The following is a 27,266-nucleotide window of genomic DNA, read 5'->3' on the forward strand; positions in this document are numbered from 1 at the left end:
ACCTAACTCACCTTCCAATGAGTTATCATAGAGCTGCCCATTGTTTTTTTTAACATCGCATGTTGTATAATTTTGTATTTTAGGTCAGAAAATTACCCATATTATACACTTTCTGAAACCACTATGGCAGGATCACCAGCCTTTTAAATTATATAGTTGATATATTTGATTTTATAGAGTTGTGGTCCAGGGGGGGAACAAAAGTGGGACTTCAAGGTTTTGAAGCTGAATAAAACTTGCTGCACCTTTATGTAGTTTTCAGCAGAATGCCCCTTATGTAGTGTATGAAGTGCACCTACAATGCAGCGGCCCATTCATCAATAATTTACATTACACATCCTCAGCTTTCTAAATGTGCAGGGAAAATAAGTTCTACCTATCTTTCACATTTATGTGCAGTGGTTTTGAACACTTGTTAGAGGAATCTTTCTGCATGCATTTTTTTTCCCAAACAAGCATCACAGTTTAGCCACTTTTATACACTTTTTGGGTGCATTCAGTCTTGTCCATTATTTCTAGCAAAATAAAAAAGCTGCAGGGCAGTAGATTAAAATCTAGCCCTAAAAATGAACTGCAGGTCCTAGAACGTGTAAATGTATCCTTAACAATTGCTAGCCGAAATTCTGTTTGTGCTTTTTTTTCTTTTGAGACGCCACTGAGGTTTTTTAGACACTGCAGGACCAATCAAAATGTGATTGGCTGATAAAAATACAATCATCCCAGAACAGCATTCTAGCCACTATCAGCAGAGGGCAATGTTTTGGTTTACATCTTCCGGGTTGTCTTGGTTCGTTCTTTATGATAACTTCCTGTCAGAAACTCAGGTAGCAGAGTGCGCCTGCGCAGTGAAGTAAGCTGTCTCCTAGCAACCAGAAGAGCGACGGTAGCAACTAAAAAAAGATGGTGAGTGTTAATGTCTTCTCCGTTCATATTATTATAATTATTATTAAACAGGATTATTATAGCGCCAACATATTAAGCAGCGCTGTACATTAAATAGGGGTAGCAAATGACAGACAGTGACACAGGAGGAGAGGACCCTGCCCTGAAGAGCTTACAATCTAGGAGGAACGGAACTGTAATTGTAGAGGAGCTGAGACTTGTCTGGGATACACAGCACGAGGGACTGGATGGGGGAGGGGGGATGGAGCTCCGACATGTTCTATTGTTACAGATTACGTGGATATTGCTGATACATTTCCATAGGAACCTTTATGGCCTCTTTATTGGGGGGGATTGAGAAGTTTTTTTAATACTATTAGCCAATGGTTGTCATGAAAGATGTATTATCTTTGTGTCTCTCCTGTGCTGTTCTGAATATAGTTGGGCTCAGGTCTACTAAACAGTTTTCCTTTTCATCAAATGTTATATGTGACCCGCTGCTCATTTTAAAGCCAAATACCCTTGCAGTGAGGCTCGCCCAGCCATTAAAGGGTTAAATGTTTGTATGGAATGGGAATGCTGCAGCCAGACTCATCCATCCCCACCACCGCTCCTCTTCTGTTGCCTCTCTTTGTAAAAATAAAAAAAAAATATTCCCTAAGCCGCTCTCTCCGCTCCTCCGATGACTAATGACTTCCTCACTCATAACCTCATCACACGCACGGCTCCAAGACTTTTCTAGAGCTGCCCCAACTCTCTGGAATGGTCTTCCCATCCTATTCAGCTTGCTCCTAATTTCTGCTCATTTAAAATAGCACTCAAAACCCATCTTTTCATACTCGCCTACCCATCTTCTTGTCTCCTAAACCCATCACTACTTCCCACCACTATATCTCCCCTCGATTGTAAGCTCCTTGGGGCAGGGTCCTCTCCTCCTCCTGTGTTACTGGCTGCATCCATCTATCATTTGCAACCCCTATTTTATGTACAGCGCTGCGTAATATGTTGGCGCTATATACATCCTGTTTAATCATAATAATGTATAAATCTATAATAAGATATTAGCAGAAATCCCTGACGCCATCCACGTACAGCGTGGGAATTCCAGTTCTGCATTGGGGGAGTGAGGGAGAAAGTACATGTCCTGTTTCGTCATAGATTAGCATTCAAACCTTGCAGAACAGGATGAGCTCCATTTGAAATTTTATCCGGAGTTCAACTTTAAGTATATCATCGCCCAGATTTGTTTTGGTCATCAGCTTTGTTGCTATGCAGTAACTTTCTGCCTGGGAACACAGAACAACTTCCACCAGACATTGGAATTCAAGTTATAGGTATTACTGCACCTGGCAAAGTGACACCGGCAGTCATGTGACTCTTAGACAGGTGTGGCAGTGTAGTAAACCCTGTGAGGTCTTTAATACAACTAGGGTCCAACAGAATTATTAGTGTTTGCCAAAAAAAAAAGGCAAAAGAACTTTACAGATACTTAAAGCGGAACTAAATGGAAAAATTTAAAAATCACACCTTTAATTCTGCAGATTCCTCAATCGTGCTGGACCTTTCGTTGATCTGGTCCTGGAACTCCTTTTCGCCGCCGAGTGCCGCCATCTTCAGTCATCTTCTTGCCACATCACCCAATCGCACTGCGCAGGTGCGAGATCGAGTGATGTAGCCTGCAGTAGAGGGGAAAAAAGAGAGCCGATCTCACTTTGCATGTGTGAGATGAACATCACTTTCCCCTTAGTGAAGGAAAATGCCTGAGATCGAGCATGTGCAGAAGGAGCAGCCAAGAGCCTTCCGGGATGCATGACGTAGGTATCCCGGGGGGGCTCTGTGCTCCCATTTAATCTTGATCGCTGAAAGGGGAAGTGCGTCACCCTTTATTTTAAAAACAAGGCTGTTGCACTTAAAAAGAAGATCTTTACTTTATAAAAAGGGTTGTTACCCTAATATGCAAAGTAAAAACATTGAGTTTAGGTCTGCTTTAATCAGCCCCACCACTCATCAATCCAGTCTTCAGTCTCTAGCAATGCTTTACAGGCCAGTAGGAGCTTCAGGATCTGACATGCCATTGGCACCCTGTGCTTCCATCCCCCTGGTCTTGTATCACTGCTATGTCCTTCCAGCCAGGCGTAACATTAGTGTATGCCACTTGTTGGGTGCTAAGTCACTTCACTTCCTGCCCACCATGACCCTAGTATGCGCTACCTGCTGGCTACCACTTTTGTAGTGCATTAGCTGGGCACAATGTCACTGATGTATCTCAAGAACACACCATGGTGTCATGGCCAGCAAGTGAATTCACAGCACTCAGTGGGAGACTCGACCATCTATCACTTATTGAATTATCAGTTGCTGAACATCCTACAGGTCAGCGTGGTTCTGCTAGAGACTGAATATTATTGAGAGACCATAGGACTGGTAAGTATTAGTATCTTACATTTTGTGTCCCCAGACACAAGGGATCTCTCTTGAACCAATGTCACCAGAATAGATGTACACATATGGTTTTTGATGCACATTAGATTTTCACTATTGTTTGTCCCTACTCTCAGTAATGTGATGTCCAAGACTTTGCCTTACAAGGAATTTTCATTTTTGGCACTGGACTGCATTCTGCCTGTAATCCAATGAATCTGATAGATCACCATAATGGCTTCGCCCACCACCAGGGAACGCCCCCTAAAGTGAAATCCCTCTCCTCTGTATGCATTGCAGAAGAGAGGGATTTACCTTCAGGGAGCGTTCCCTAATTACCGCGGCGGCGGAATATCAAACCGGCCACAGTAAATAGGGGAGCAACAGCAAGGAGGCGGCTACAGCTGTTCCTAACGCCCCCTGGCAGATCAGCCACGGGTTGCCGGCGGCCATTAGACCGGAACGTCCAGGGGGCGTTAGGCCAGAACGAACTACCGGCTAGGCCGTATCTGGCCTAATGGCCGGAGTTTGCTGACCCCTGTGATAGATGATCAGTACCTCCTAATGTGGAAGTTGTATTTATCTGTATTGTTGTTTGTGCATATGGGTTCTCCAGGGCCCCAGGCATGAGCATTTAGTGAATGCATATATGTTCTCCATGGTGCCAGAAGTGTATTGTCTGTGCATATATGGTCACCATGGCAGCAGCTGTTTTACCTGTGTGTTTAGGTTTCCCAGCAGCCATTTATACCCCTAGCTGCTCTCTTTGCTCCTCCAATGACCTAGTAATGACTTCCTCACTCATAACCTCTTCACACGCACGACTCCAAGAATTCTCAAGGGCTGTAACTCCCAGCCTCGTTTTATTCAGCTTCCTCCTACTTTCCGCACATTTAAAAGACCCCTTAAACCCATCTTTTTAAACTTGCCTACCCGTCTTCTTCTGTCTTGTAAACCCTCACTACTCAACCACCAATCCATATCTTCCCTCCTATTGTATAATGCTTCCTCACCTCTTAGATTGTAAGCAGTTTTAGCAGGGTCCTCTCCTCTTCATGTCTGTATGAGTCTATCATTTGCAACCCCTATTTAATGTACAGCGCTGCATAATATGTTGGTGCTATATAAATACAGTTAATATTAATAATTTAGTCTTTGCATATATGGGCCCCTGGGGTATCAGAAGCTGTGCATAGGGGCTACATGGCAACCAACAAAAGGTAAAAATGATATTTTTTGGATTTTTAAAGGAAAACATGTTTTTTTTTGCACTTACATTATGTTAATATTAAAATAAATGACCAACCTTTTTTATTTCAGGCCAAAGCAACAACTATTAAAGATGCCCTAGCCAAATGGGTAAGAATTTCTTCAAATTTTTAAGAAAAATATTGTTAGGGTACATTCACTGTTCAATCTGTGATTTGTTTAGGGGGTCTGTTTATAAAACAATGAACCTGACATTCACTGAAACATTCCTTGGTGGCGAATCTTCCAGGTCCACATGTTTAAATGGCAGTGATTGATTCTCCATCAGTTTTAGTGAACATCAGATTAACTGCTTTATAAATAGATCCCTCTGTCTTTGGATATCATACATTACTTTTGTAATTTTGCTTTTACCAAACATAACATTTTCTTGTTCGAAAGTCCAGCTTAAGGATTTCTATTCAGCTTTAGAGAAAAGGGGAAAATTATTAGGATACTTTCAGTTTTTTTACGGCTCCACTTACCCCTTTTACGGTTGACAATCGAAAATCCGGCCATCGATAATCCGGTTACTTCTGTTTCCCGGCATTAATTTTGGTAAGCATTTTTTAAAACACTGACTGTAGTACACTGTTTGGCCACTTATGTTTTGATGGCGCTGTTCTCCAGGAACAGCTGTAGGTCTTGCTTGCAACACTAAATACACGTTGAGACGTCCCTGGAACTGTGCCAGATGTCCGCAGCAAGAGGAAGGCTGGCCTGTGTGTGGAGGTAAGTATAACCTTCAAAAATCCTGAATTTTTGAATTTTTTTTAATGTCAACTGTATTATTATTGTTATCATGTATTACATAGGCTAGGGCCAACCTTGGGAGGGGGGTGGGGGCAGTTAACATACCAGTATGTTTTTAGGTTATGGAAAGAAACCAGACAAAAGGAAAGACTTAGAGTAAAAAGCTCAGAGAGGTGAAAACCATTCCGCATTCAACTTTTGGCTGAAGTGCTAAATGCTTTTGATTCACGCAAATGTTTTAATGCCATAATGACCATTTTCCAAATGCACGTTTTAAAATGAATATTTTATTCCTTGTTTAGGAAGAAAAGATGGGGCAGAAGGCATCTGAAGCAAAGGAAGTTAAGTTGTATGCACAGATTCCACCCATTGAAAAGATGGACGCATCTCTGTCCACGCTGGTCAACTGCGAGTAAGAACTCTTAATGATAGCTCTTTGCATTCAAACAAGGAGAATCTACCTATCAGCCCTGAGATCTATTTACTTCAAAATCAATTATTTGGCAGTACTACGCTATTTTTAAACAACACAAAAGTCACTAATGTAGCACTTTGTTAGTTATGTTTTGTATGTGAATATTTCGCCTGTCCCTTTTTGCAAAAATGACCCGTCTGATCAGGGATTTTAAAAAGTGGAACTTTAGTTCGGCTTCATTTCCTGCCATATCTCTCAATACTGATTAAATTAGGTATATGTGGACAGCATTCACTTTCTGGTGCACATACTTATGTTTCACCCATGCTGCTAGCCTGCCAAAGGTCCTCTAAGAATCAAGGCTGTTCGCAAAAACTTTCACAGCCATTCTGCTGTCCTTGTGATGATGCCAAAGTTTAACAACTGGCTGCTCAGGCAATCAGAGCTAATTTGAGGGGGGATGGGAGAGAACCAAACATCCCCTCACTATACCCAGGACATTGGTGGGGAAAACAGTATGGTGGAGAAGGGAGTTAAAGGCAAGTACTAGCATCAGAAGATGTCTGCTATTCATCTAACTCAACCTTTCACAACTTTTTCACCCCGGAGGAATCCTTAAAATTATTTCCATGTATTGGAACCAGGGGTGGTCAGTTTTAAGAATGCCTCCTTACAGTATTGAATGCTTTCCTTACAACACTGGTGGATTATGTATCTGGATGCATTTGAGAGCAGTTTATAGTAAAGGACAGAGTGGATGAATCCAAAGCTGCTGGAAACTGTACAGAATGCTGCTGGTCCACTTTTATCACAGTACAACCATATTTATATTCCTCTTTAAATGCTAGCAGATATTATAGAACCAGAAATTAGGATGTTGTACTTGGTAACTGTCTATGGGTATGAATTGAAGGGTAACGTGCACCCCGGCAAATTCTGACAAGGGGCTGTAAGACTAAGGCAGCCCGCCAGTCTGCATGACATTATTTCTTATGCACAGCATACATACATCAATTTAACTTGTTATTGTATATGTGTTTTTCTTCTCTTCAGGAAATTGTCTCTTTCCACCAACTGCATTGAAAAGATAGCCAACCTGAATGGTTTGAGTAAGTGTAACATTTCAGTCTGTTACTTCAGTGAAACAATTAAACTCTAGGACAGTGGTGCTGGGAGCAGCCAAATTGCATTGCTGGGTCATATCCTATTTATGTGAGAAAAAAAAGTGTTTTGTTCTTTCTGTCATGCCGTCTGTCAATGGCAGTTTTCCTGGCTGGTTTGCACTGCAATTAGAAGGTTATCCTCTGCTACTTACATTCCTTGCTCTGATGTACAGGGAGCAAACTTCTGGCTGGCTCAGCTTCCATTAATTAAATAAATCTAAATGAGTTTAACCATTTCAGGTACTTATTTTTCCAAATTGTTCGGTTTGGTGTGGAAAATTTGACCATAGTAAAGCGCACCTTAGACTGCAGCAAGCAGTATTCATCTTTAATGTTTCTACAATCCCTGGCTGCAAATGGATTCATTGTAAGGGTCCCTAATTATATGCACTTTCCCAGTCAGCTCTGGCTAATATTGCGTTATGCAGTGGTAATGTAAAAATTCCTACAAATGTACCATTGTTGTTTATATGTATGAACGTTCTATATCTTATTGCTTGTGAAAATCTTCTCTTTCAGAAAATCTACGAATATTGTCTTTGGGAAGGAATAACATAAAAAATTTAAATGGACTGGTAAGAGTTTTCTGATTTATAGTTTTTTTTCTCATTTACAGAGATAACAAACTTTAGGATTCACTACTGCCTTACCTAAAATCCTTCACCTACCGTGTTTCCCCGAAAATAAGACACTGTCTTATATTTTTTTGGGCTTCCAAAAACACACTAGGTCTTATTTTCAGGGTAGGTCTTATATACTTTTTTTAATGAAAAAAAAACACTTACCATATTCATGTAGAACAATGTACATTTGAGAGTACAAACCTAAAATCAGCACAAAATGTGGCTGGGGCAATGATTGCTCACATTTTTATTTTTTTTTTTATTTTTATACCGTAATTGTGCTGGTTAAAATAAAAAAAAAATTTACCTTATCAGAAGACGCGAGCCGAGTTCCTGGCTTCTGACAGGCGAAATGCATGTAATATCACTCCGCCTGTGACAGGAGCCGGAACTACAAGGCAAGCATCGGCTTGTGCGGCTCCGGAGTGTGTACGCCCGCTGTCTCCCGCTCGGTGAGTTTTTCTTTTTTTTTCTTTTCTTTTTCTACTAGGTCTTATTTTTGGGGTAGGTCTTATATTAGGGCAGGTTGGGGGAAAAGTGCTAGGTCTTATTTTCGGGGTAGGTCTTATTTTGGGGGAAACACGGTATGTACAACTTAATCCACTGATCACACTGCAACAATTCTTCTATCTCTGCTTGTTATTGGTTGCTTCTTATAATAATGTTTTAATGTGCGACCATAACACTATTTTAAAGCTGAAACCTGTAAATACATACCCCACTATGCTGTGCAGCCCTGTATGGCTGGGGATGAGAGCTAAATTTTTCCTGCTGTAGTTCACTAACATCTACATTGGCCCCTCTGCCCATGTCCTGTGCCTAGACAGTGAAAGGAGAAGCAGCGGATTGATGAGTTCATCTCTTTCAGTCTTCCCGGGTATTTACACCATATGTCTTTGTTGTAGTTCAGCTTTTTAGACACTTAAAGACCTTGACCAAATATAAAGTGTATAGGTAGACCTATTCTTCCATTTTTGGATGTAACTTGTATAGAAGTTCTAGTTCCTACCTATGTACTATTTTAATACAGAAACATCTCATTGTTTTGAACATGTAATGCAGGAAGTTAGTGAGATGTACAGTTTGCCATGAGCTGCAGAAAAAGTGTCTGAGCACCAGAGCATTTTTATATATAAATTATAGCTGAAACCTTGTTATTGCATCTTCCTGATTTACTCCACTCATACACCTACATGTTCTACACTTGCAGGAGGCAGTTGGAGAAACCCTTGAAGAGCTATGGATTTCATACAATTTAATTGAGAAATTAAAAGGAATTCACGTCATGAAGAAGCTTAAAGTACTTTATATGTCCAACAATACAGTAAAAGATTGGGGTAAGTGCATTTTGAGTATATAGTTTACATGGGTCAAATTTTAGACCCTGTTTTAATTTTTGGTATGCTTTTAACACATATGCAACAAGTACACATTGTTACAGTCACATGATACAGTGCTGATTTTCCGGCAGTGTTGAGTTGCAGGGTTGATATATCTACCTAAGAGTATGGAATTGCAGCAGCAGGTACAGCATTTCATCCATTGTTTAGTTGTCAGGTTAGGATGTGGAAACGAGAGTCTGTTTAAGCACATTAAAATTTCACCTTATAACAAGAAAGGTGTAAAGTGGGGAACACATGAATGCAAAGCATTGTGTCCATTCTAAACCAATATTTAATGGGACATCGAGCATTGTTCCCCAAAGCATATTATATGTCACCCTGGTGCAGACATATATACCTCATCCCCGTGTATCCACACCCCATGCCAGGACACCAGCTGCCATACCCTTATAGGAAAGAATACTGTACTTGTTTTCTAGTAGGCTTGAAAAAGATTATCATTTTTGCCTAAACATATTGTTCTGCCCTGCTTTGCATACAACCCCATCTCATCAGGGCCTGCTGTTGTTGTAGTGCATTGCAGATCAAATGCAGCCTTAGAACTGTCATCAATACTATTCCTCTAAGGTGCAACACACATCAACGTGTCACAATGAGTACAGAACCTGAACAGTTCTAGAATATAATGTGTTGTTATAATTCCCAAGCTGGCATATGTTAATGGGTGATACATGGTCAGCTGATTGCTAAATGTCTCTTTTGTTCTTTTTAGCGGAGTTCTCTAAACTTGCTGATCTGCCATGTTTGGAGGATTTGGTGTTTGTGGGCAATCCTCTGGAGGAAAAACACACTCTGGAGGGAAATTGGGTGGAAGAGGCAACAAAACGTCTCCCTAAGCTAAAGAAACTGGATGGTGAGTAACCCTAACACCATCTTGCATTAGAAAAAAGAAAATTCATGTAAAAGAATCCAGCACCAAGTTCTGCTTGTGCCAGGGCAACGATCACTTTCAGATGCCACAGCATTGGAAAGATATTTCATACACAGCAACCAGAATTTCTGTAAACAAACAAACAAACCCAGCATGTGCTAAGGCAATGATCACTTATGGATGTCACATCAATAGAAAAATATTCCACACACAATAACAGCAACCTAAAAACATACACCATGCACACACTTTACAGTTCTTTCTGGGGGGAACCATGTTACTGCTATCTATTATATTCAGCATAAACCAAGAAGGTGAATTTATGTTCAGCATTCTAAGTAGGACATGACAATATATGTCATTGTATGTAAAACTTCATACCTCTGTGTCCATACCACATGCCATCACACCAGATGCCAGACCATTATGGCAAAACATACATGTTGTAGAATGGAAAGAACTGTATCACTGCCCAAACACATTCATTCAATTGCAAAAGGCAGCAAAAGTCTGTGTCTGCGCTTCTTTGACTGCATTGCAAGCTCATCTTCATAGGAGCTGCTGTGTTTATAGTAATCCACTGCAGGCCTGAGAACTGTCATACCATTAAAGTGCATAGGAATCAGATGACAGGAACACACTGCCTATGTTTACAAGGCCAAATAGGAGAAAAGCACCGCCAGATAATTTCTGTTGACCTGTAGGATAAATGTAAACCCGCTTGGAAAAATCTGGAACAAACATTCCCACTGTAATGTGAATTTCAATCATATTAAATCTCAGCTTTCAATAAAATAATCCAAGGTGCTTCCCTGGGTTCAGTTTAGCTGCATGCTCATTCGTATGAGAAAATCCTCTCACTCTGCTCTGCTCGGTCTCAGCATGTGGTTCTGTGAGGCCCATGTGGCATCTCACTCACTGCCAGGGCTCTCCTTCCTCTTTTCTAGTATCCTATTAGGATCTGGAGGGTCTGCAGTACTGCACAAGGAAACATTTTCTATGTTTTCATTTCTCTGACATGTTTGACCTGTTGTAGTTTATTTTTGTAATGTCTTTCAATATTTTCTTCTTTGTCATGTCCAATTCTTTCTGTAAGTAATGTTTTTAAAAATTCCTTGCTGATCCTGCTATTAAAGTAGAACTAACATGCAAAATCTATGATCAGGCTGGTGGGTATTGCAGAAAGAGACATGCAATGTTCCTTCTGCAGTAATCCATCCATGCCTGATAACGCCGGGGAACTGTCAAAATGGATGAGGTGCACATGTATGTAATGTGGGCTTACCTTGCGTGTACCGGGAATGAATGAACGCCTGTGTGTCTGCGTGGGAGTTATGTCATCCTGGCATCCAATCAAGATGGACAAAGGTTGTCTCCAGGAAGAAGAAAAGAAGGAAGATGGCATTGCCCTATGATGAAACCAGGATAGATGAGTGGCGTAGGTTTAGTTCCATGTCCTTGTTCTGGCATGTTTAGAGTGACACACTCTGTCCCTGTCTCCCAATAGGGCTCCTACATTTGGCATATCTCATGTCTTACCTGTGTGTGATCATATAAATACAACATTCTAACCTTTTCCTCCATTGACTGTTTTATAGGAAATCCAGTCATCAAGCAGGAGGATGAGGAGGGAGATGACTCGTAATGTTGTTTTTTTTTGTTCTCCTTTAAGTTATTTAAACCACTCCAGAAACACAGAGATGCTTTTTATAAACATTTTTGTATATTTAAAAAAGTTTTGAATATTTTTTTTAAGTTTTAAATTATCATTGATGCAAGGCATTATTTTATGTGTGACTTATTTATCTGAAGCGATCAAACGTGGCGTAAGATAAGAAAATGGTATGTTACCTTCACCAAGGCAACTCCAGAGAAGTGTTAACAAGCACAAAGGGATACTTAATATTTACTGGGTGCTGTGACTTATGATACAACATATCCATTCCTTATAATGTGTGCTCCAACGGTAAGCACAAGGAGACATGACTTATTTTTGGACTCATCATCCACCTAATAATATGCTGTAGGATTTCTTTGTTGTAAGACCTCCATTGAAAAATTGGTTCAGTACAAAAATGCCAGTGTGTATGCTGAGAGAAGCACATTCTAGGCTTAGCCCACCTATTACAGATATTTCAGCATTGTATGGATGCTGTGCAATGAATAATCGGCTGACTGTTTCTTGGAGACAACCCCCTCCCCGTGCTGTCATTGATACCGGGAGTAATCTCGTTCTTTTTTAACTTGCATTTTAGAAAAAAACGTGAGCTTCCAGCTGTAAAACAGACATTATAATGATTGCATTGGGTGGGCACCTCCTGGTACAGGGACACATAAAATATGCTCCTCAGTCATCCTCCACGTCCTGAAATATCTGTTTTAGGCAGAATTCAATCCATAAAGTGCAAAACATTTTGTATCCTTTAGAAGTATATAGAGCCATATAGTAGATTTTACAATACTACAGAATTAGATTATTTTTATGAGATGAATTGTGAGAAAAAGGCGTTCCTAGTCATGTGATCAGTGGCTTTGACTGTCTGTCATGTCAGGTATGTTATTTTTTTTAGTTACTTATTAAATTAACTCTACAAACAAGGTTCAGGGTGGAGGTACTTTGGGAAAGTGTGTGGGGTAATGTCTGATTTTATTAGATGAATTATCTGTATTAGTAACCTGCACTTGGTTGCAGATATTGACCAAAAAATGATTTCCTATTGATTGATGTTAGAGTCACCAGTAATTGAAGTTTCAACAGTCATTTTGCTATTTTAGTTGACTGCATAACACTAAAAAAAGGGCTGCGTAGCCTTTACCATTTTAAAGGGAATGGACATTTTCAGTAAAGCATGCATTTTGTGTTGGTACCATTACAGTATATACCTTAATGTCACTTTTTTAGATGGCTTGTGTGCCCATTTTTTCAGTTCATTTCACACATTGGTAGATCTGCATTCTACTACAATCTATCATCCTCCTTAGCAAACCTCAATGTTAAAGCAGAGGATCTTCTGCAGTTTTAATTGGCTCAGAGCCAGGATGATATAACTCAAGCACAGGAATTCATTAATTGCCAGATTACCCAGGTTTACTGATGAAAGTGTTTCTTCTCCAGCCTTGGAGAGCTTTAATACATCAGGCCCATTGTGTTGCTGTGCCCACCAACTCAAGTTGATTCAAGGTTTCAACTGTAATGCAAGGATGCAGAGTAATGCAGAGTAATGCAGCCTGGCATCTACTGTTCTATTTTTGGTTTCCTATGGTCATACATGCATGACCTTCCCACCTTCTGAATTCAGAGATTAGAGGAAATGAGATGTAGTGCAGTGTACAAGCACATTTGACTCATAAAACAGGTATAGTGTATAACCCTTTGTATTACTCATCAACATGTTTGCTATTAGACGTTTCCGAGTTCTGGTTTGATAGGAACACGGAGCGTGTATTGCGATCTTACTTCTCTATCTCACATTGTCCAGGAGGTCACAAGTATTCCTGTAGTAGTCCTGGAGATAACGAGGAGCTTGTTTGTGTAAGAAGGGAAAGTCACTGCAATCTATACAGAAACATTTACATCAAGCCAACGGTTTTGTATTTTAATACTAATTATTCCCTTTAAAACCTTTGTTCCTCCAAGCACAGGTAAATTTTTTCTGCACAGCATATACAATGATCACACTGACTTGAGCAGGGAAATCTTCTGACCCCCGATATATATACAAAGTTGTTGCTTGATTTAGGAATCCATAAATTTCATTGGAAGTATTTACCGCTTTCCCATTGGCCTCCACACCAGTGATCTTGATTGGAATAATTATTTATTGTGATGAAGCTGTGGGCCAAAATTGTGTATTGTGGTTTTAAATGGTTGTGTTAGTGGAACAGAATAGATTGTCTCAAAAACCAAAGCTGATCAATGTAGTATTTTCCACTGCAATATATGGAACCTGTCCTGTTTTATTTTTACTGTTACTTCTGAAAAGCCTGATCAGCACAATAAAAAGTTTGAGTACACTGGTGTTACAATAAAGGTATATTCTCTCGTTAAAGCCTCAGAGTTTTCTATTTGATGGAGCTTAAATGAAGCGGTGCAATTTCCCAAGCAGAAGAACTCCCCTCACCCTTTATTTTCATTGTTAGAAAGATAAGCAACGCCTAGAAGACCTGAGCACATCCAATTGCCAGCTGTGTGCTTGACATCTCATCCAGTTGATCAATTAGAAGCCCTAAAACACAACATACATGCATATGATGTTTTTACCTAATTGTTTTAACTGTTGAATTCCCTTCCAATCCATGTGCACAAAGTCCTATAAGCCCCCATATATCTCTGTACTTGCAATGGGCTGGACACAGCTACCACAAACTGCAACCATTCTTATAAACTGTTCCTGCAACAGCACCATCCCCATGGAGCGCAATAGCCAAAACCTACTTTATAAGTAGGGTAATTTTCTGTAAATCAAGGCTAATTAAATAATTTCATTTACAGGTTGTAATTTAATAAAATGTAAAAAAAAGTCATGGGGGAAGAGGGATAGTAACACATGGTGTAGGCATGCCGATTATTATCTAAAGCTACATACACGTTTCCAATGCTTCTAATCCGATAATCGGCTCAGGGCTGATATCAGCGAGAATCTGGCGTGTGTACAGCACCCGTCGTCCATCGTCTGAAGGACCAGCCTGGCCGATCCACGGACGATGGACAATGAACGATCCTAATGAAAGGGAAGCGGGAGAGTGCAAAGCAGGGTCCCACTCCATCGTTCTCCCCCTCCCCTCTGCATACAGCAGAACGGTGCTGTATGTACAACACTCGTTCATGCATCGTGCAGTGCTTAGTCGTTGGAAAGGATCGTGAAAGATCCTTTCCACCGACTATAATTGCACGTGTGCATGCGGCTTAAGTCAGGACAACTAAATTGGTGAAGGGTATGGGAAGAGCGTATCCGTGATAATGTTGTCATAGTTACCCAGACCTAGAACAGATTTGTATGCTGCAGTGTATACAAGAATAAAAAAAACTCAGTTCTAGTGATAATTAGCAGAATCTTTATAATAGCCATAAAAATAAAAAAATACATTGTGTTCAATAGCACACAGTATACAGGCTTGTAATCTGACATTCTTCAATGCAAACACACAAACAAAATAGATTTCACAACTTCTTTTGGGGAAGGAGGGGAGGGGAAAACTCTGGAGGCAACTGTCTGACATTCTTTTTTTGTTCTTAGGCTGACAGCAAAGAATTTCTAAAGCCATGCAACAGATTTGAGCAGTTTGGAACAACTGCAAAAAAGATATTCTGAAAGTTCAAACACTTTATGGCCATTCTGGAATGTTTCCTGTAACCATTTTCACATTGCAAATGCTGCACAAAAATTAAAATAGAAAGCCAGGACTCCCTGTGTGCAACAGACAGGAAAATGATTTCATCAATAACAGATTTGTTATAGCCATAAACATCCTAGCAAAGCAAACAATACAATTATTAAACAATAGGCATGGACATTTCCAAAAGATAAGATTTAAACTTTCAGATCTGGATTGGTAATGAAAGAAGGAAATTGTTACATTGGAGGATAAAGGGGTCGCTCCATAAAATATTTGTGCCAGAAATGGTCAGCAATATTTTTTCAATAGTTCCCTGATACTTTTGTTGCAAGAATACTGGTGAGGATAACAGCTGCTTAGGTTGGTGGGGTCACTGCAACATTCCTTAGGAACAACTCCCACAAAACAAATACAGTCACAGAAAAGTGATTTACTATATCATACAATTTGTAAACTTTTTTCTTGATTCCTTTGACTCCTGCCTACCCTGTGGACCACAAGTAACTATCACCAAACTAGTGATGATCAATTTTGGTGAAAAACCATCCACTTGTTTCTTGTATTGGCAGTTTTAAAGTTTTGGTTAATGTATCACAGCTTTGTATTGATAAAAAATAAATGGCACAGGGAATACGGAATATATCTGTGATCAGCCTTTAAGAGTTAGGTCTATCTTACATTAGAACTGAGACCAAGAGACAACTCCCTGGTTTGGCCAATGAAAAAACAAAGCTGTAGGAGCGGGAGAGTGTTCTCTAAGCAATCCACATGCAGCGGGTAGACAGAGTGAGGGGACTCTTGGGGGTTTATGAGTTTGGGATAAGGATATAGTTAGTTAAAAGCAATTGATCCAGAGCTAGCCTTTGGTTGAGGTTTATACAATATTTGTGTGCTGTATCAGACCCAAATACATACTGGAAAACAAACTTGCTAATACAAATAGCTGGTACCGGTAACATTTTGTGCAAATGCCCCTGAACTAAACTAAATTAGGCAAATTTTCACTATAATAAAGTGAAGGCTCTGTATTTCCTCTTATCAGATTACAGGTAGTTACTCTACAAGCCTGACTTTTCCATGGTACACAAAAGGGAACTGAAAGGGGTTTTCATATATTTGTCTGCAGGTAAATTGATGGTTGTTTAGGAATGGAATGTAGTAGGAGGCCATGACTGAATTATCAATTTCAAAATAAAGAAGATTGCACCCAGCTGCTGAAGCCATTAAAAGGCCAATAATAGTCATACTAACTTAAGACACATGGCTGGGTAATTTAGATGCAGAAAGATAATACCAAATGTATTGCCAGGTGGGAGAGGATGAAGGTAGGCATGTCACAATCATAAGCTTTGAAGGATACAAACTAGCAGTATCTTAAACAATAGTGGTAAACTGAAAATGTCAATAAAGAATATCTATTTCAGTAGCATACATCATAAAATTAACACTTTTCATTTCCAAATATTAGTTAGGCCATCCATTCATATAAGAGGCAAAACATAAAACCTCCATACATAATTATGATGCCAATTTGTGTGGACAGACATGGATATAAGATGATCTCATAAGTATGGAATATGTGATTGTACAGCCAAATACCTGAACAGCATGCACATGTTTTTCTCATAGACATGGGAGTCACAAACTTCCCATTCTGTTGTTTAATGATATCATGATTCATGGACCAATGAGCAGACATGGTGTCCATTGCAAATAGAATGCAGAAGAAACAAGAGAGCTAGCTAAATGGAACTAGTAATCTTTACGTTACACACAATTCACATTTCAATTGTTTTTAAATATTTCTCAAGAGTTCCACTCTAATTTGGGTTGCACATTAAAGGCCTTTTACAGTTACAAAGAAATCCCAATAAAACAACTAACTAAACCTGCAAAGAAAATTTTAGATGTCCACCTTTCCAACTGCCCACACCATCAATCACTTGTGCAGTTAGAAGGAATTGCTTACAGAAGAGTCTTCAGCTGACACATCTGGGAGGGTCAGTGTATTCCTCATCACATTTAGTGGTCCCTCCTTCATCACTATTGTCTCCTGTTGTCAGTAGGAGAAACCACAGAGTGCAGACCAACACGAGACATCCTTGGAATTGTCATTTTCTGAATATTATTTAGCAGACAGTTCCTCTTTAATGCAGACGCGATTAATAGTACAGGCAACAGAAGAGTTTTTTTTTCTCTAGAAGGCACAATATTTTGGGGATCCGTTTTAGCAACCGAGTTGCTTTTTAAATAAATACTCCAGTGTAAATGAAGACCCAAAACCTATTCAACAAATGAACAGCTCCTAAAACGACCTACATATATGTAATTTCAGATTTGACACCCTAAAAATTTGCCTCTACGCCCGTGTATGATAATCACCAAGAGATGGGCAATAGGCTCTGAGGTCAAATGTTTCCTGACACAGCAAATGTTCTAATTCAGTGCTGCAAATTGCTTTTACCCAAGCCAACAAACAGAACTAATTTAAGGGCAGGAGGTCACCTGCAGGGTCCAGCACTAATATAAGTAGCTGCGCTGGCTCGAAGCTCCAGCTGGGACATAAAACTGCCTGGTGCCATTTCTTTAAACAAAGCTGAAGGGGAAATAATTCATTGTGTAATGGAAGTTGTTTTTTTTCTTTTTGCTTCCTGGTTATGACATAATTAAGGAGCAAGACAAATAAAATCCCTGCATGTGTTGATTGTACATGAAGGCACCCCTAAGGTCCATGTCACAGTAGTATTTTTTCAGCAACTACAAAGCCGTTTTCTAGGGTGATTTTAGAAGGCATATGAAGCATCTAATCTCTGGTGTACCATGGTCATGAGCAGCTGACTTGGATAACATAAGTAGATACAGAAACTGGTGATTCTGTAGGTAGTTTCTAATGCTGCAGATAGCCATTTGCTAGTCACTTAGCAAATAAGCTACAAATCTCTGTAACTTTCAGAGGCATGGACCTACCACTGACTGCAATTCATTTGATTTTAGCATACTTTAGCTGCTACTAAAAATGATGCCATATGGTTGTTCTAGATGCTGGTGACAACTCAACAATGTAATGATTCTGGATTGCTCTTTTGCTTTCTTGTTGCTCCCCTATTGGAAATGTTTATTAGCACTTGGGCTACCACAGGAGGAGTTCCACAATGCTAAGGATTCACCCTGTGTGACCTGAGCTCATTGACATTTGTGCTTAATGTATAATTTTGCTATGCTCTGTTCTGAATGCGTGGTAAATACGTCGTCATTAGCCCTTAAACAGTTTTTTGCAGAAAACATTTTAGTTTTTTTTTCTATAAGTACACTGAAGCTGCGTTATGGGGCAGTGCCCTTTGTTACATTACATACATCCACCAAAACAAATTAAGGTTATCCTGGCTCTGAAGATGTAATACATTCCATTACTTCTTTTACTTATAATACAATGTTGTATCAGCTGTCATTATCACATATTAATTGTACAATTCATGCATTTTATAGTAAAAATAATTAAAAAAAAAAAACCAAGGCAGTCAAACATTAGGACACACGGCTCGGCCACTCTCTCCAGAACTATAAACATACACGGATTGTCTCTTAAGCATATAAAGATTATTATTCTGTTTTTTTATACAAAACATAAAGTAGATGTATTTACATATAGTGTATATGCATATAATTTGCATTGTTTTTCCCAACTGTAGACAATTTTGTAAATATATATTAAAAAACTATGACATTGTGACTTGTATGCAAGTCTGTGCGAAGATTGTTAAATGCAAGGTTATTTCAGTGATAATAAGTGCACAACTCCGGTTTGTAGGTATATTTGGATAACCTAGAAGCAGACACTTGGCAGAATTGGAAATGCAGTTTACTTCTACGGTTACATCACTGAGACACTTCCTGTGCAAAGGAAGCATTAGAAATCGGGATAGGGCCAGGTAAAAGAAAGTCTGCCATTCCTGCAAACAGAATGGGGTTGGTAAAAGCTGACCAATCTCTATAGTGGCGGCAGTCATTCTGGAGCCAGAATTCTTTAGAAAAAGCAACAGTATCAATATAGCAGAAACAAGAACCTCATGAATAAAAAAAAGTAGGCACAGTGTCATGGGGGTCATTGGTTTCTGACATACCGATAGGCTACATGAGCTGAACTACAAAAATGGACACTTCTTATAAATTAGAATAAAAAGGCCAATCTTTACTACTCCAGTCATTGCTGACCTCTAGGATGCAAAGTAAATATGGGTTAGCAAAAACAGAAGTGCAGTTCAAATGAATACAAAATTCCTGGATCAAATTTAACCCTTATCAGCACAGTAAGTGCCAGACTTTGCTGCTTCAGATGCTCTTCAAATGTGTGTGGGTTTTTTTTAACATCTGAAATGCACTGAAATACTCAAGTGGGCTTCATTGATTTGCTCTTCCTCCATTCCAGTGCAACTTTTTGCTATGGATTGGAAGTGAAACAAAAGTATCCTGGCATGTTCATTAGGAACACATTGAGTGTGCTGTACCAACATATTCTTAACATGTTGCTGCCACACTGCAGCCTGAGGTAATTTAGCCTATGTGACATCTCAAATAGAGATGGCCGCTAATAATATACAAAACAAGGCCTTGATCCAGGAAAGGTTTGTGTTACACAGATGACCCCTGTAAGAATATGTAGTATCACACTCATGTGCAAAATCCATTATCAGAATACAGTGAATAGTACAACAGAATATTAATTGATGTATTTCACCTTAAGAGGCAACATATATATATTAAAAAACAAAAAAAACCTCAAGGTCCACAAAAGAAATGTTTTTTTCTCAGCAAAAACCTTCCTTTTACAGTGAAGGAATAATTAAAAAAAAATTGTAGACGTTTTTCTTTAAATCTTTAAGCAATTCGTCTTTACAGGCACATGTGTAAAATAAAAAATATTTCTTTCATCTCTGAAACACAGGGTAAATTATATACTGCTTTCCCAATAAATAGTTAATTTAAGATAAAAAGTTCACGGAGTCCCACTTTACACGTTCATGAATTTGATCCTTACAGAAACTGTAGACAGTGTGAAGAAGAAAAAAAAACAAACAAAAAAAAGATGCAGGGTTGTGTAGGGAATAGAGCGAGGGTCCAGCCTCACTGTTCTGGTTTGGAGTTCCATTTACATGTCTCCATCGTCTGAACTGTCGCCACTGTCGCTGCTGCTCCCACAACTACTGTCATCGCTGCTCCCGCTGTCACTGCTTTCCATTCGGCGAGACCTGGCATGCAATGCGGCTTGGGCAGCTGCAGCCGCAGCCGCGGCAGCGGCTTCATTTTGCCTCTGTGCCGCAGCTTTTTTCTCTTGCTCTGCATGGCTCTTCATGTGTGCACTTCTGCTTTTTACTTTGAAGAAGACCCTGGATGAAGAAGAGAATAAGTTAACAATTTTATTGGAATAAATGGAAGTAAAGTATCAGTTTTTATTGATTTGGTGCTCAATCAGACACTACACAGGCTTTGAACAGAGCTAATATTCCGTCTCAAACTTGGCCCTGGTGGCTGGCTGCTCTCCTAACGAACACTAACTTGTCAATGAGGTTGTACACATGCGCCTCAGGCTCCCTGGTACCATGTATTCACATGACTTTGAAGGGAAGCTCCCTATGGTGTCAGCTATTTAAAACTATGATTTTTTCACACTTCTTTAAACTTTAGAGAAATAAGTGAACTAAGCAAAGGTCACAAATGTTCCCAAGCACACCGAGATCTGTCACACTGTGTCTCCTAAACCATGAGTCAACTGACTTTTGAATTGGTCAGTCTTTGTAATATTAAACAATTCATTGTTGCCCATATAATGAAGCACAAAAACATTTAATATTTATTAATTCACCAACCTGCCACACTTTTTACATGGGAAAGTGCCCTCTTGTGCAGGAGGCTTGTTTTGACTCGCTGGTTTCTTTGTGTTGTCTGGGGAAAATTGTACCCGTGGACTACGGCCCCTTGGCCTGGAGGTTTTTTCTGCAATAGATGTATCATGGTCCTGGCTTTTCAGAATCAAGGTGTCATGTGCCTGAAAAGAAAACAAAATATACATTTAGGACTAACTGAATAACACACTGTTATATATACACATTAGAAACAATGACTAGCTATCATAAGGTCAAAGAGATGTGTCTTGTGTCCTAACCTAACATTTCACCAATTCTCCCCCTTATTCACCTAGACTATGCTGTAAGTTTGATCACACACAGAACAGGTCAAATTCAGGCACCTATACTAACTTCAATATTATTGTTAATGAATATGTGTCTTTTATTATGTAGTCTTGCCATTAAGTACTTTCCTAGTTCGCCATGCAATTGAACAGCTTTTCATTTTCTTTTGATGTAGCATGGTCAATATAAGGGATTTTAGATCTCTTACTATTTCACTGGCTTGTAACGTTTGTGTGACTTTCACTGGAGGGGGAGGTTTCCTCCTCTCTTCCTCCTCCTCTTCATCCTCTTCTTGCTTCACTTGCACTTCCTCCTCGGTCCCTTTTTCCATATTGGGGTCCTGTTTGCTCCCCGGTTCAGAAGAATCTCTTTGTGAAGGAATAGCTGTTGATAGTCGCTGGGAACTCTGTGATGAAAAAGAAAAAAAAATCATCTATGTGGAAACATAAAGCTAGCCAGTTTAATGTTCTTTAAAGCCATGGGGTAACATGAATTAATTTTACCTATAAAACATGGAATTCACAGGTTACAAAGCATTGATTTGTATCAGAAACTAAATTATTTTCAAGATTACACCTCTATACAGTGAGGAAGAGTAGAAAGGAAGGAGAGGAAGAGTTCTTTACAATTTATTTTCAAGATTCTGCAGGCAATTGTTGCATCTAAAGTCAAGTATGAGATGTCATAGTCCCATAGCAGACAGCTTAGCTAAAACTACCAACCATGAAAGGCTAAAATGCAGAATTATATAGGAATACAGACTGCAACTACTAAATGTAAAACTGTTTCAATCTATAACTTCCAACATGCACTCATTGGGCCTGATGTATTAATGCTCTCCAAGACTGGAGAGGATACACTTTCATCAGTGAACACCTAGGTTCATTAAAAAACTTGCTCCAGGATTAAAAACATTTGCTAAAAAATAACAAAATGACCATGGAATTCATTCTAGGTTTGCTCGATCACCCAGGTTCACTGATTAAGGTGTATCCTCCCTAGCCTTGGAGAGCTTCAACAAATGAGACCCATTGCATCAGTTAATGTTAGGAGACATGCAGTTGGTCCAGACAGGGGCTGACCTGCTTCCTGATACTACTGGGACGTTGTTTACAGAGGGTGTATGGCTAGAAATACTTAAGTCAGCAAAGGCAGTGTGCCAGGAACTAGATTTAAAATGTGCAGGAAAGATGAACATGGAATTTAGTCACCTATCTTTAGCATGGACAAAGCCATTATGATTTAATATGACTTGATATCAGCCTCTTGCAATCTTTTGTACAGTGACATTGCCAGAGAGGAGAACAGGATTGGCGGCAAATCAGATGTGCTGCATACCAATATTCTCACATGTAATATGAATATAGGAGAGCGGTGGGGTGACCTTATCAGTCTACAGCCGTCACGGTCTTTACCGGTTACATAGAAGAGAATGTGCACATGCTGGCAGTGAGACAGAGCTGTGTAAAATCTGAAGACTGAATGAACAGAAATACAAATCATGCACAGGTAAAACAGCTCCCATACATATATTTTTTTTGTAACAATTTTCCAAGATTTTCCAAAAGTGGAAGCAATATAGCCATCTAATATCTATGTAAAGTTATAATAAAATATTCTGGATATATCATTTACGTAAGTTTAAGTTTACGTTTAAGTAAACAAATTATTCCTCACTTATAAAAGAGAATCTATAATGTGGGGCTGTGATAATAATAATAATTTTAAATGAGCAGAAAAATAAAAATTATATTTCAAATGAGCAGAAATTAAGAGCAAGCCAAAAAAGACGAGAAAGACCATTCCAGAGAGTTGGGGCAGCTGTAGAAAAGTCTTGGAGCCGTGCGTGTGATGAGGTTATGAGTGAGGAAGTCAGCAGTAGGTCATCGGAGAAGCAAAGAGAGCAGCTGGGGAGTATTTTTTTTACCAGGTCAGAAAGGTACGTGGGACAAAAACTGTGTATGGATTTCAAGGCAAAGCACAGGAGCTTGAATTTGATTCTAAGGTGAAATGGAAGCCAATAAAGAGAACTACAAAGAGATACAGCACAAAAGGAGCGGTGGGAAGGATGGATGAGTCTGGCTGCAGAATTCATATTAGATTGTAGAGGAGAGAGTCAAGTTAGTGGAATACCAGAGAGGAGGAGGTTACAGTAGTCCAGACGAGAGATGATAAAGCATGTACAAGGAGTTTGGTGGTCTCTGGGGACAGGTAGGGGTGGATTTTGGAGATGTTGCGTAGGTGAAAGTGACAGGACTTGGAAATGAATGTGAGGGGTAAACGAGAGGGCAGAATCAAAAAGGATGCCAAGACAACGTGCCTGATGGGAGGGACGAATACCTGTATTGTTAACAGTTAGATATATGTCAGGGGGAGATTTGGAATTTGAGGGGGGGATTATGATGAGTTCTGTTTTATCCAGGTTGAGTTTCAGAAATCTGTCAGCCATCCATGATGTGATGGCTGACAGGCAGCATGAGACCTTATCCAGGACCGAAGGAGACAGGTCAGGGGGGGACAGATAGATTTGAGTGTCATCAGCATACAGATGGTACTGTAAGCCAAAGGAGAATATGAGACTACCACGAGAGGAGGTATACAGAGAAAAGAGAACCGGCCCAAGACCCTTGGGGAACACCAACAGGGAGGAGAGTGGAAACTTGAGAGGAGCGGTCAGACAGATAGGAAGCAAACCAAGAAAGCAGTGTCACTGATACCAATGTACCAGTGTCAAAAGCACTGATCAAAGAAAGATCAAGGAGAAGGTGCAGGGAAAAGTTGCCTTGAGACTTGGCTCTGAAGAGGTCAGTCTTTTGTAGACAAGGTGCTCAAAAAGTTTGGAATCATATGGGAGAAGGGAGATAGGACGATAGCTAGAAGGTATGGAGGGGTCTAGTGAGGGTTTCTTCAGGATAAGGAGAATTATTGCATGTTTGAAAGCGGCGGGTAGATACCAGTAGAAAGGTAGGCCAGTGATGACACACTGGTGGAAGTGGTGGATATGGGTGGAGTGGCCCAGTGAGCAGAGACATCATATCTGATTTTGTCAATTTTATCTATAAAGTAGGTGGCAATGTCTTGGGCAGAGAAGGTTGTTGTGGGGGGAGCAGGTGTGGGGTTTAGGAGGGAATCAATTGTTGAGAAGAGGCTGTGTGGGTGGGAAGCTTTAGAGAAAATGATAGTGGAGAAATCATTTTGCTTGGTGACAGTGAGCTCAGTGGTGAATTATTTTAGCTTGGCTTTGTAGTCCATGAAGTCAGCACTGAGGCCAGATTTTCTCCACTTGCACTCAGCTACACGAACAATGCTGTTTGGTGTGATTGTTGTGCCAGGGACGGGGGTAGCAGAAGGTGGCAGGGACAACTTTATCCAGTGCCAGAGAGAGGGTGGGAGTTAGGGACATAAGGCAGTGATTGATCTAAAGAAATATTCAGCCAGAAGGGTTTGCCATAAGAACCAATATTATATCTTTTCCACACTGTATTCTGCTGCTGGGCTGCCATGGATTACTATACTCTAAGGCTCTGTATGCCACATTATAACAATTATATAAAATTTATTTTACCAACATACTTCAGCTTACATTGTATGTTGTACAAGGATCAAAATGTGTAAACTTATAGTGGTCAATTAAATTTTACTAAACTACCCCAGTAAGTGAAACTTTAGGTAAGTGGACGACTTGTGTTGAAGGGCCAAGGCAGGGTAATGCAGCTAAAAAGGAACCCATTGCAGGTCAGGAGGAGGTCAAAATGTCATTCCGTACCTTAACCTGATCTTGAATGCACCTGAATGCAAGATTATAGGCACATATTTCCACAGGCTACTTCAACCTGTGCTTTTTCTTCTGATTTTGTTTTATTTGCATCCCAGAGAAACAATGTTTTAATAATTAAAAAGTAGCTAATCCATGTTTGAGTTGGTACAACCCAGACAAACTTTGAGACATGCATTTTTTACAGTAGTAGGTCACACCAACTGGAAATGCTTGTTAAAGATAGCTGCATATTAGAATGTCTCCCCCAAACACTTGTCATCCAATAACTGCTGAGCCACTCCAGGAGCTCCAGCTATTAATGCCAGCTTGGCACAGGCGTAAGCAAAATAACAGTGGGAGCAGATGTGTAATCAGAGCTCCCCCTGCCCTTCAGACACGGTCTAATCTGGTAGACACCTTTTTCCTCTGCGTGAACACAAGCAATGTTAGGACTGGCACACAAACATTTGGAGCCCTTCCAACTGGGCCAGGGACCAAAACACTTGTCTCAGTTGATTCTTTTTTGGGATCAAATATCTGGGCGGGGGCTCAGTTCTGGGACATCACGTTCTCTGCACTGGTGGCCTTTATAAAGGCTCTATAATGCAAATAATGTTATAATAAAAAGTAACAATTAAAACTTGCTGTTGGACACTGTAGGCCTTTACTTTGAAACTTGCTCCAATCCACCAATACACATGGTTGGTTGTATACTTGGCATGGTCATATCAATGAGCGAACAGAACACATGAACTAGACTGGAAGTGGTTAGTCAACCAGTCTGGAGAAATATTATCACTACACTGTATAGGTAAATGTAAAAAATAGATACATGCTAATATACAATCAAACTATGATTAAAGCTATAAAAGCAGCTATACATAATTTAAAGAGCTACTATTAAACCTCCTTTTTTGTTGATAACTTACAGTGTCATCATGTTGTATGACCTTGTATTGAAATATTTTAATGGAATACCGCAGTAACAAAAACGGTTCTATTTTTTATTTAAGCAGAATTTTGGAATCCTAAATTAAGTAATTTTTACAGATTCTAACTCCTCTAATATATGTTATCTGTAGTTACAATTTCTTAGATGTCAAAACTTAGCTTAGTATGTTGCTGCCTTTGAGCAGCAGCAAAACATTAAGAAAAAAACATTTATTGCTGGGTGACCAACATTGCTATATGCCACAGTTCTGCACAACTGCAAGGTCATTAAGTTGCAATGGGTACACAAAGAGAACAGGATTTATTTGTCACGTATGACATCAAAGAACTTATATAAACCTTAACCTGTCCTTCTCAACAAAATATCTTTAGCTTTAAATATTCAACACTGTCAAAGTTTTTTTTCATAGCTCTCCATTGGGGCTTGTTGATATAAACAACAGACTATTAATGCATGAATACCTTAATATCGATCTCAGAGTCTTCTCTGGGATTTTTCTCATCTGTAGCAGCCTCTACATCTCCAAATATTAACATCCCATTGCGTCCTATTTTCACCTGCTTCTTGTAGGTGTAATAAAATTCGACACACTGAGACACTGTTTTTGTTTTAATCTGAAACAGGCAAGAAAACAATGCAATTAGCTTGAAGGGTACAATACCATGCAACATTCTACATTTACTTTTTTAGGTTGATTAACTGACAGTATCAAGATAATGACGACTGCCCCAGAACTTGTGCTTGTAATTCAGTAATGAAAGGTCTTACATTTCTTTCCTGAATATTTCTCTTTAAAAGCACTGATTTTGTGAACAAATTGGGATAATAAAGCTATACATCAAACCACCCAGCTTTTTCATCCAGTACACGGTTCAGTTTCTCATGGCTGGAGTTCTAAACCACTAGGAATTAGCTCTCTGTAGATGAACATTTACAAGCACAGATCCCTGTAGAAACCTATTGGCATCCATCACTGGAAGCCAAAGGTCGCAGACTAACAACGTAGAATAAGTAAACATGGTTACTGATCATGGGATAACACAATAAATAGTTTTGTTTCAAACCAATTTTTCAAGCCTGCAGATGGCATTGTGCAACCTTCTGTGTGCAGTTCCTCTGAACTGAGAGAGATACAGTGTTTGAAATACCCACAGTTTGGGGGGGGGGGGGGGGGGGGGGGAATGGATAGAGACCCATACCTCTACTGCCATTTCACTTCCAGATATCCTCCCCTTCCTGTGACTGAACAGTGA

The 27,266-nt window shown here is 39.6% G+C and overlaps 2 protein-coding genes across 4 annotated transcripts in view; one reads left to right on the top strand and one right to left on the bottom strand.

The window, feature by feature from the left end:
• Positions 1-816: 816 nt before the first annotated feature.
• DNAL1 (dynein axonemal light chain 1) lies at positions 817-13,828 on the top strand. Of its 2 annotated transcripts, XM_072428157.1 has the most exons (9): positions 827-903; positions 2,424-2,696; positions 4,624-4,662; positions 5,607-5,716; positions 6,773-6,828; positions 7,402-7,457; positions 8,716-8,842; positions 9,621-9,761; positions 11,378-13,828. In XM_072428157.1, exons 2-9 carry the CDS (start codon positions 2,655-2,657, stop codon positions 11,422-11,424), a joined length of 618 nt encoding a protein of 205 aa, XP_072284258.1. In that variant the 5' UTR covers positions 827-903; positions 2,424-2,654; the 3' UTR covers positions 11,425-13,828. The 2 variants fall into 2 exon arrangements, with proteins under 2 accessions (XP_072284259.1, XP_072284258.1); XM_072428158.1 differs by lacking the exon at positions 2,424-2,696 and having other exon boundaries at positions 817-903.
• A 983-nt stretch (positions 13,829-14,811) lies between these two features.
• Positions 14,812-27,266, bottom strand: part of MIDEAS (mitotic deacetylase associated SANT domain protein) — a 66,882-nt gene continuing 54,427 nt past the window's right edge. For both annotated transcript variants that reach the window (XM_072428058.1, XM_072428059.1), the window contains exons 10-13: positions 26,475-26,627; positions 21,513-21,710; positions 20,981-21,159; positions 14,812-20,500 (exon numbers count right to left, since the gene is read on the bottom strand). In XM_072428058.1, coding sequence (XP_072284159.1) covers positions 20,263-20,500; positions 20,981-21,159; positions 21,513-21,710; positions 26,475-26,627 — 768 coding nt within the window. In that variant the 3' untranslated portion in view covers positions 14,812-20,262. The remainder of the gene's footprint in view (positions 20,501-20,980; positions 21,160-21,512; positions 21,711-26,474; positions 26,628-27,266) is intronic.

Source organism: Pyxicephalus adspersus, chromosome 12 (assembly GCF_032062135.1).
Source record: "Pyxicephalus adspersus chromosome 12, UCB_Pads_2.0, whole genome shotgun sequence".
Classification (NCBI taxonomy): Eukaryota; Metazoa; Chordata; class Amphibia; order Anura; family Pyxicephalidae; genus Pyxicephalus; species Pyxicephalus adspersus.

Bases quoted from the DNA above. Each gene is read 5' to 3' on its own strand.
- DNAL1 (XM_072428157.1), top strand. From the start codon at position 2,655: ATGTGCAGAAGGAGCAGCCAAGAGCCTTCCGGGATGCATGAC. The intron at 5,717-6,772 runs GTAAGAACTCTT...TCTTCTCTTCAG, and splicing joins TCCACGCTGGTCAACTGCGA to GAAATTGTCTCTTTCCACCA. The intron at 6,829-7,401 runs GTAAGTGTAACA...CTTCTCTTTCAG, and splicing joins AGCCAACCTGAATGGTTTGA to AAAATCTACGAATATTGTCT.